Below are 10,450 nucleotides of genomic sequence, written 5' to 3'. Positions count from 1 at the left end.
ATAGATCAGTTCAACCACACCCAAGTTCCTCTACTACATTCATGATTCATCATCTCCATTCAACAGTAACTCTACTACCATAATCTGATATTCACCCAAAAAATAAATAAATAATGAGACCACAGATTCTCAGGCAAGCAGCCCTATTGCTCAACCTCATCACCATCCTGCATCCCATCAAGACCAAATTAGAGGAAAGTCGGAAACATGTAAGAAGGGAGAAAAAATCTTCTCCAATTCCCTAAAAGTGCAATGCGGTGCAGTTCAGGGGTGAGAACTCGACACCTAGCAGGTGCGCTATCCAACGGTGTCGAGTTGGAGAAGAAAGACAAAAAAAATAAATTAACTCAATCGACCTCAGACCATTGGATGTCATGCCTACCAGGTGTTGACCTCTCGACCCCGATCTGTGCCACACTCAATGATCAAGGAATTAGAAAGGATTTTAATCCTGTAAGAAGGGGAACATGGTTGTGCTCAAAGAGTGCATGCAGGTGGCCTAAAGCAAACCAAAGGATTTATGGCTACGCTTATGGGGTTTCTCTTTTTAATCATCATCTTTAATCAGGTTCCAGCTACTTGAATCAAGATCAATGAGATGGCACCTTAGGAGTTAGATAGTTATGAAACATTTTAACTTCTTGGTTCTCAATTATGTGAGATTAACTGCTCTACCGTTGCCTACCTAGTTGCAGTCTAAAATAGGAAAATTAACAACAAAGGGCAACGGGGTATTTTCCAAAGGAGGAACAAGGATGACACATGTTGGGTAGTGGGTACTATATATGGCGGCGTGTTCAATCTTTTTCTTTATTAGTTAAGGAGGGGAAGTGATTACAAGTGATTTTGATTCTTGTCTCGGGATAATAGAATAAAATGGCCTTCTAATTTTCAATTATTTTGGGTTCATTTCTAAGACCACAAGAAAAAAAAAAAACAAGGATGATAAAGAAATATTATTGTCTTGGAGTTTCTATTAATATAATCTTGGGAATTAGTTTTCTATCTGGGAGTGTGGTCTACGCCAGCACTCCCATGTGTCTATCTCTCTCCTCCTCAAAACAAGGGGGTAGAGGTGTCTTTTCAAATGAGAAAGAGTCGAGGAGAGAGAAAGACTCATGAGAGTGCTAGGATAGGCCACACTCCTTTACAAAGAACTTTCTCCCTATAATCTTTTATAGAACATGGAAGTTATTATATCAACATCCTCATACCAAATCTTCTTTTTTTTGTGTGTGTGTGTGTGTACAAATCTATTCAGGGAAAATTTTATTCATTCTCAAGAGGACAAAAAGTTGTGTACAAAGGGGATTATGTCCTCTAGAAAGGAAGCCATGCATATCTCAAAGCCCAAATCTGGGAAAAGAAAGGGCCCACTAGGCCAAATCTCATGGTAGGGAACAAAGGCATCAAGCACATATAAGTCAGTTCCTAGCTCCATTTTTTTAAAAGTATTCCTCATCCATATTGTACATGTAGGTAATAAATTTTCATTGTTTATTATTATTTTCATTTTTTTTATTTTAATTTATAAGGAAAAAGAACGTTGATCACGTGGTTCCTACTTCCAGACATAGGACCACTCAAAATTTTCGCTCAGCCCCAGTGAACTAAAAATTTTCATTCAATCAAATGCTCCTACATGCATTCTTATTGGTCTATGCACTAGTGTAAGTGATACATTATCAGACAACAATCTCTTACCCTAATTTTTAATACTTTATCATGCTAATATGTTGACCAAAATATAATTAAAACACAGGATATATGAAAAATTAGCATGAAAAATGTCAATTTTAAGGAAAGAAGAAAGTCCTTTTAAAATTATTTACTTTTTAAGCTTCAACCAATAGAAGTATACAAAAGGGTTGACATTGAAGTTAGTGTTTCACTACAACCATGCCTCTTTTTTTGATGTTTTTTGGGAGGGAGGGAGGGAGGGAGGGGGAGAGAACCAAAAGAGCAAGCAACACACTTCACATTTTGTTATTATTAATTTGGGGCGATGATCTCTGTACCGCAACGAAGCCTACGCCTAAACATATGGGGGTGGGCGTAATGATCATCCTGCCCCCTACACAGGTTGCCTATGTGCCTAGGCCTAGGTTGCGCTACAGCACAGAGAACATTCTTCCTATTAATTTATTCATTGTTAAATGAATGTCAACACTTCACATTTTGTTATTATTAATTTATTAAAAACATACATTCTGTGGGCCAAGTTTTCAAAATTCATTAGTGCTCACCAAAATATTCTACAAAAGTCTCCCCCTTATCTTTATTTTATTTTCTAATGAAAGATCCCAATATTTAGTTGACCAATACTATATTATGTACTTTGAGAAAGTAAATTTTTTTTTTATTTGTTCTATCATTTCCTTCTGAGTTGATTATCAAAAGAAAACTAATTGTTAACATGTCAAAATATGTGATGTGACATTAATTAAAGAAAATGAACTTAAATACTTGTATACACATCAATTTGTCACCTTGTCACCCTAGCGGTGTGCATAATGGTGATGAATGAGTGTCCTAGGATGATGTGCGATGTTCGAATTATAGCTTTCGAAATATTATTTAGTCTTTGATTAATGTTTTATATCATTTTGGAAGTTTGAAAAAATCATATAGAAATGACTAAAATACTCCTAAAAAATTGACCGAATCAAAGAGTAGTTAAATGACCTTGAAATCAGTCCCAAACTTTTTATTAGGTTAATTTCATCATTAAAAACCTTGTATTCAAAAATTATTTGAAAATAATTTTTATTTGCATATTATGCAATGTAAGATTCTATATGTAGCATTGTGAGAACCACTTTCAAATGGGTTTTTCAACCTATTTATCGACTAAAATGGCATTTTGTTTTCAAATAATTAGAAACTAATTGGAACAATCTTTTCCAATGACGCCTAGATAAATCAATTTAAAATCAAGAGCCCATGTCAAATGGTGAATCGTTATCCCCTTCAATTTGCTGTCCGCTCTAATTCCTCCAATTCTTCACATAAGAGTGGAAATGACTATCCTATCCCATCCCCGAATACATTGCCCAAGATAGGGTAGGGACTACCGTAGGGTGATCATTTCTGCTCCTATATAAAGAATTGAAGAAAATTGGAACGGACAGCAAATTGAAGGTGATAATTATCCGTCAAATGGTTAGCGCACTTGTCTCCGATCCTTTCCTGCAAAGTAAAATGTCTTGAACTCATCTATGATTTCCTTCACCTCAAGTACTTCTTTTTCGTGGTTCTTGCTCGCCGACATTATTAACCCAAGCAGATTTCTTGAGTTTTCATTGGTTTGGTTCACTATTGATCTCAATTAGCTTCTTCAATGATTCTTGAATTTCCTTTTCCAGTGCCCATCTCATTCTGTTTTCCTTTGTAGGCAGCAACCTACAAAGAATGATGTCGGCAATCTCAAATTCCTCTCTTCCTTCCCTCTTTTCTTCCCATTGCTCCGACATGTTCAATGTGCTAGCTATGATATGATTTCTGGCACCCAACCCTGCAAAGCCAACCACCATAACCCTATGCGTCAAGTAGGGGCATGGCATGGTTCAAGGAATCAGTATTAGATTGGCGGTATTGGTCGATTTTTATCGATATCAATAGAGTTCAATATTTGATACGATACCGATCTAATGGTAAGAAGATTAAAAAAAAAAAAATTTATTAAAATTTTGGGATAAAATTGTCCAATATGGACCAATCTAGATCGGTATCGGTTTCTAATAAAACCCTGAGTACGATTGTCAAAACCCAAACCGAACTGTTGAAGCAGAGTGAACCGACCCAAACTAACCTAAACCCAGGCTTATTGCTTCAGATTGGCTGTGAGTTTGTGACAGACAATAACCAAATTGAACATGAAAAACCAAACCCAAACCAATAAGAAGCCAAAACCAACCCGAAACTCATAAAAAAAGTTTTTTTTTTGGTTTTTTGTTTTTCCCGTACTCATGTAATGTAAAGTGAATAATAAAATCAAAACCAAACCAAACTGATCGAAACTGACTCTTTTCTTATTATACAGTACACATAAAAACATCAGACTGGATAAGGGCGAAAGTGAAATAAAAGATAAGGGAGTAATGACTGCTGGATTACTCCGGTGCAAAATAAATGCATAGTGGAATTTTTTCTTAAATATTTTTTGGGGGAAGAGAACAGTATTTGGACACGTGCGGTTTTGTGCTGAGACACAAGGCCATGCGAGATGATCATCGTATCTTTAAAGATATATCTCTTTCCATAGGGACGCAACGGTCATTTTATGCACCCCTATGTCTAGGTGCAAGGGATGGTCGTCACATGCAACCAAGGTAGCTTTCTTTCTTCCATACTTCTGCACATAATATGAACAATCATTACTCCATTACTCTCTTCAAATGTTCAAAAATAATCTCAAAACTAGGGGTGCAAGTTTGGTCTTGACCACTCGAGCCCGCGTTGGCTCACCCTAAGCCCGAACAGGGCCTAAATCTAGATACTTGGCCTTGAGGGCTGATCAGGATTGGAAATTTTAGCCCTGAGTCAAGGTCGGGTCAGGTTAGGGTTAAGGCCTCGGGCTGAGCTCGGCCTGGCCCAACCCGATCCGATCTTCTTTCTTCATCTTTGATGATGGGTGAACCGTTCTCTACGAGTGGAGGTAATCTTTGTCCTTTTTGTTTTTTGTTCTTCTTCTTCTTCTTCTGAGCTTGGCCAACACATGCATCTTCCTCCTGTCTCTCACGGTCAGGGCCAATTAGGGTCAGCCCAGCCCAACCCTAGCACAAAGTCAAGGTTAGAATTTTCTGGGCCTAAGTCAGGACTGAGTTGGGTTGGGCCTGGGCTCGGCTAAAGAGACTCTGGATTGGGCTGGGATTATAAAAGACTCAGACTAACCCGACCCTGATGCAGGCCTATGCAAAACACTTTGGATTAAGGGAAAAAAAAATTCTTGTTGCCCTCGGCACCGACTTAGAATAATCCCTTCCAAATTCACAAATACTCTATTTGAAGAAAATTAAATATAAAAATAAACACTCTCCAATCACCACTGGCCACCAGTGATCCTAAGACTGTGTTTGGTTGTCACGACAAGAAAAGAAATTCGTACAAAAAACGTACCATTTTCTATGCCTTTGGAATTCAAACAAATAGAGAAGATTCTGTATTTTTTTCAAAAAGAATTGACAAGATTCTGTAAGGTTGGAAATAATTGAGCAGCAAGAACTAACTTTGGAAAGTTTTCTAAGCAATCAGTGGTATGTCGAAATCAATATACTGATAGGTCAAAATCAATACACTAAGATCAAGAAGAAATGACGTGACCCAGCACAAAAACACAAGACTGCCTACATGTTATCTAATTAGGGTTGAGGTATCGGTCGAGGTCGGTATGGATATCGGATCAAAAGTAAAAACAAGATTTTAAAACTTGGGTTTCCATTAGGTTTCAATCAATCAGAAATCGAGTTTGTTTCGGTTTCGATTATATCTCAATCGAAATCTAGGATTTTTTTTAAGCTAATTCAAACCTTGGTTTCAAGGCCCAGAAATTATTTTTTTACCTTGATTCTTGTTGTACTGCCTATTTTTTACATTTTAAATTTAATCCATGCATTAGTTCCGCATAGAGAAACACCAAAAATATTACTTGTGGGTTTGATCCAAGTTTGATAGTGTATATTGTTCTTGGACATGGTATCGAATAAGGTTTGATCGGAACATAACTCTTTCAATATAAATGAGATTTAAGCAATCTTAGATTTGTTAGAAATCTTTATTTTGATAGTTTTTCAACAAGTCCAAGATTGCTAAAATCTGATTTATATTGAAGGGATTATGTACTGGTCAAACTTAATTTGGTGTGCGCATACTTTCAAAATCGCTCGTAATGAAAATATTTTTTTGGACATCAAAACAAATAAATATTTTACTGCACATTTGGTTTTTAACAATGTTTTACCATATTAAGATTTATGAAATTTTTAGATTTGAGAAAAATCCCAGCATTAGAATGGTGAAAATTGCACCTACCGTCGAAAATCCAATTTTTGTTCTTAAATTAGAGGGTTGCTTTTTTTCCTTTTGAAATTTAATGTTTTTTAACTACTTTTTGGAATTTGAGGCTTTTCTATATTTTGTCACGCTGATTTTGAGGTCAAAGTACTATGATCTTCTCTAGAAAAAGATATTGTAATCTCATTATTTATTATAGTGGAAGTTTTTACCTGGACGAGGTCCTATGGTATTTTGGTTTCGCCTTAAAAGGATTTTCCACGTTAAAATTGATATGCTCCTTTATAGTTTTGATTGATTTGTATTATTATTTTACACATATTTGGTTATTATTGTGGATCTCTATTAACTTACACACATGAAGAAAATTTATTTTTTTCTTACATAGAGAAGATATGTGTTGGTGGAATCGACGTAGATTATTTTAGAGAAAGTTATCAAATTAAACAAGACACGAGTGTTAATCTGGGACTAGAAATGAAACTGGATTGAACCAACTAACCAATGCGATCCAATCAAGAACCGGGACAGACCAATTACTGTATTCAAAGAATGCGAACCAATCATGAATTAATTAAGTGGTACAATTATGGAGAGGGGGTTTATGTTGGTGTGTAGGTTTTTTACTCTCTCGTGCCAAGTATTTTCATTAAAATGGGTCATTGAGTCCACAAACTTTATATTCATAGCTTTTGGGGTATTTTTTTGGAATTGGGAGCTTTTATATAAATTTTATTTTTTTTAGTGAGGGGAATAAGGAGAGGGAAAGGTACCAGCCAAGAGACTCGAACTCGAGACCTCCTGGTGAACATGGAAAGGTTATATGGGCCACCCGATCTCAAAAACCCTGGATGGGCATGAAAATGTAGGCTTGAAGTATAAAAGGCCTTGTGAAAGTCAAAAAACAACAACAAAACAAAAAACGCATTCTCAAGGGGACCTTGTGAAGGAGAAGAGATTCTTAGTACATTAATCAGATGTTTGTAAAGAGAATCTGAGCACCATATTGAGGTTGCAGCGTCATCACCTGCATAGGGGCATGAACATATGATGGAGAAACAGTAAAGGAAAATCTACTGAGTATAACTGCTAAAACAATTTTAGTCTCAATCACAGCTAAATTCTGACCCACACAGATCCTGGGACCCAATCCAAACGGAAAGAATGAAGCTATATGCTTTCTTTGATCTTTGAATCTTAGCGGATTGAAGTCATTGGCATCTTCACCCCATATCTGAACATCGTGATGCACAGCGGCCATGGCTAGATAAAGCTGTGTGGAAGCAGGAATACTGAGAGACCCTACCTTTACATCTTTGTTCGTCTGCCGCGTTATCATAATGGCTGGAGGGTACAGACGGAGTGTTTCGTTGAGTATCATGCTTACCTGTTGATGCAAATGGTTCAGCTTATTAGTTGCAGATCAATTGACTGATAAATTACCTCTCAAGCTTTGCAAGTGCAAACAGATGTAGTTGCAGCTCAATTGTATGCTAAATTGACAAGTATATGAAGGCATTCAAGATCCCAAAGTTTTAATGTAAGTTTATTTCTAATACTCCTCTTACTGTATTCTGGAAGAACCAAAAAAAGACCCATAAAAATGAGAATCATGAGAAATGTATGGAACTCACTATCTTGAGGTCACTCAAGTTCTCTGCAGTTGGAAGGCCAGTGGCACCACAGACACGATTGATTTCTTCTCGCGCTTTGCTCTGCCATTCCTGATGCAATGCTAGAAGTAGAAGAGCCCATGTCAAATGGTTAGCACTAGTTTCCTTCCCTGCAAAGTAAAATGTCTTGCACTCATCTATGATTTCCTCCACTGCTAGTCCTTCTTTTTCTTGGTTCTTGCTCATCATTAACCCAAGTAGATTTTTCGAGTATTCATTGGTTTCACTGTTGATCTTAATTAGCTTTCGTAACGATTCTTGAATTTCCTTTTCCAGTGCCCATCTCATTCTGTTTTTCTTTGTAGGCAGAAACCTATATGAATTGAAGTATTGAAAGAGAGCTAATTCATACTCTTAGGTGAGTGAGTACTGAATTATATATATAGATTGAGAATGTGGAGTGGGAGTGTCACCTGAAACCAGGAATGTAAACGCTTCGAAAAGCCTGTGAGACAAGGTGTATTTGCTGATCTTGTAATTGGAAGATGTGTTTCCCTTGGCTGTAGCTACTCCCAAAAGCTGTACGTGATATGATGTCGGCTGTGAGATTGTGAAGCTCTTTATGCACATCAATCTCAAATTCCTCTCTTCCTTCTCTCTGTTCTTCCCATTGCTCCAACATGCTCAATGTGCTAACTATGATTTCTGGCACCCAACCCTGCAAAGACAATCACCATAACCCTATGTGTCAAGGATGTATATAATTGGGAAGCGCAGAGAGAGAGAGAGAGAAAAAAAATTCAAAGCTTCATAGCTCCATGACTCCATCTGAAAAGAGTAACTTGGCCATAAATTTGTTAAGATGGATAAAATGCATACGGATATGTACGGCATTTAAACGGACTAGACGGTAATAATACTTTTCATAAGACTGGTGCAATAAAACACATACGACAATGATACGATACGTGTTTAATAAAGTTGCCCCAGGAGCAAAAATATGGGCATATATTCATTATGCAACAGACATGTACCTAATTACCAAAGTAATAACATGTAGACAATGATTTTATCAAAAGGAAGTCTCACAACTGAAATATACACGATATAATAGTTGAATACAAAATAGAAACACCATAAGATGAACATGCAAGAACACAAACACACAATAACACAACCTAATCAATAAGGACACTTCCTCATCATCAATCATTCAGGTATGTGTGACTTTTATTAAACTCCCTATAATCATGCCAACTAGAGGAGCAACAAACAGAGCTGGGTTTTTGAAAACCCAACCCCCCCCCCCCTCTAGCTTAGCCCTAGCCTGATCCAGCCCTGAGATCATGCCGAGATATCTCAGCCTAGGCCCAAACCTATCAGGCTTAGTCCAGCCCAGCCCGATCAGGGCCAGGTTGGGCCTGATTGACCCCGACCCTGAACCTAGGAAAGGAGATTAAAAAGAGAAAAAAAGAGAGCAGTGGGTCAGTTTGATGGCATGGCATGGAGTAGAAAGTTTAAAAATATAGTGTTGGAGGAGATAATTAACATGGACAAAAGAGTGTGAAATTTGATATATTAATGTAATGGAAGAAAGAACAGTAACGCTGTGTGTGGAAAATGATCGCCATATCCCTTGAAAAGGTGGAAAGGTCTTAGGGTGCGGCGGTCTTTTCACACCCATCAGTGTCTAGGCACAACAGGTAAATGCCGGTTACATTCCTTTTCCCTAATATAATATATGTATATATAAAAAAAAGAATGTACATTCATTTATAAACACAAGGACGAGTTGGGCTTAACCCAAGCCCATCCCGGCCTAATCTCAGGTCTGAAAATTCCAACTCAGACCCGCCCTGCGGGTTAGAAAGGTCAGCTAAGGCCCTATTTGGGCTCGGGTGGGCTCGAGTTGGTTGGGCCAAACTTGCACCCAAAATTGCCCACCTTGTAATCCCCATCGTTGAAATAGATGGCACAAGAGAATCTCTCCATTATCTTATATCGTGACCCAATACAGGATCCAATGTATCATCAGATTAAAAAATTGAGAGAGAGAGTGAAGAATGACCTTGACTCTTTCCAAGGTGAAGGCTTGGGTTGTGATCCTTCTGTGTCTCGCCCACGTCTCACCCTCCAATCCAACGAGCCCATCTCCCATAAGCTGCTTAGAATGAGGGTTAAAGGGTACCTTCCCAAAAGAACCAGAGGTATTAAGCAACAAAACCTCCTTAATAATATCTGGATCTGATGTAGCAAGCCTAGGTTTCCATCCAAACCAAAACAGATATGTCTTTCCGTACATGGCCGACCACTTGTGGTAGTGAGGAATCACTCTATGTTCAATCTCATGATTGAAGGAAGGCATCGACTTGGCTTGAGCTTCGGCGATCAATTCACGAAACTCCGCTAAGTTTCCGAAGATCAAACGGTAGCCTGGGCCACTTATTCCTTGTTTCTGGAAATGGAGCTGGATTCTCCATGGAACCCAGATGACATAGTACACTGATCTAACAATAACCCACAGAAGAAGAAGAAGGAAGAAGAAGATGATGATCAAAGCAAATAGGAGATTCATGATGAAGGACTAATTAGATTCTGCAAGAAAGAAATTAACAGGAATAAGAGCTCGAGAGTGAAAGGAAAGAGGGATAAGGTTGGAAGCAATGGGGGCGGGTTTCGCGCTACGAGTAAAGCGTTGAAAATTGGGTTTCATTTTCAATTAGGATAAGAGAAGACGTGCGTAAGTACAATCAATCGACGTTAAGATTATTATTTTAAGGAGAGTTATCAAATTAAAAAAAGACAAGAGTGTCAATCGGATTATT

At 37.8% G+C, this 10,450-nt stretch overlaps 1 protein-coding gene across 1 annotated transcript; it reads right to left on the bottom strand.

Moving 5' to 3' along the window:
* Positions 1 to 6,981: 6,981 nt before the first annotated feature.
* Positions 6,982 to 10,212, bottom strand: LOC122660516 (cytochrome P450 734A1-like). The gene is made up of 4 exons (XM_043855853.1): positions 9,694 to 10,212; positions 8,099 to 8,343; positions 7,647 to 7,998; positions 6,982 to 7,399 (listed from the first exon to the last, which is right to left on the bottom strand). The coding sequence occupies exons 1-4, from the start codon at positions 10,198 to 10,200 to the stop codon at positions 6,986 to 6,988; spliced, it is 1,518 nt and encodes a 505-aa protein (XP_043711788.1). The 5' UTR covers positions 10,201 to 10,212; the 3' UTR covers positions 6,982 to 6,985.
* Positions 10,213 to 10,450: the final 238 nt, after the last annotated feature.

The sequence above is a fragment of the Telopea speciosissima genome, chromosome 4, assembly GCF_018873765.1.
Source record: "Telopea speciosissima isolate NSW1024214 ecotype Mountain lineage chromosome 4, Tspe_v1, whole genome shotgun sequence".
NCBI classification, from domain to species: Eukaryota; Viridiplantae; Streptophyta; class Magnoliopsida; order Proteales; family Proteaceae; genus Telopea; species Telopea speciosissima.
This window is presented reverse-complemented; position numbering and strand designations above follow the sequence as displayed.

Excerpts from the sequence above, each read along its gene's own strand:
- LOC122660516 (XM_043855853.1), bottom strand. The coding sequence starts at position 10,200 with ATGAATCTCCTATTTGCTTTGATCATCATCTTCTTCTTCCTTCTTCTT. Across the intron at positions 8,344-9,693 it reads TCACCTTGGAAAGAGTCAAG|GGTTGGGTGCCAGAAATCAT; the intron begins GTCATTCTTCAC and ends TTGTCTTTGCAG. Across the intron at positions 7,400-7,646 it reads ACTTGAGTGACCTCAAGATA|GTAAGCATGATACTCAACGA; the intron begins GTGAGTTCCATA and ends TTGCATCAACAG.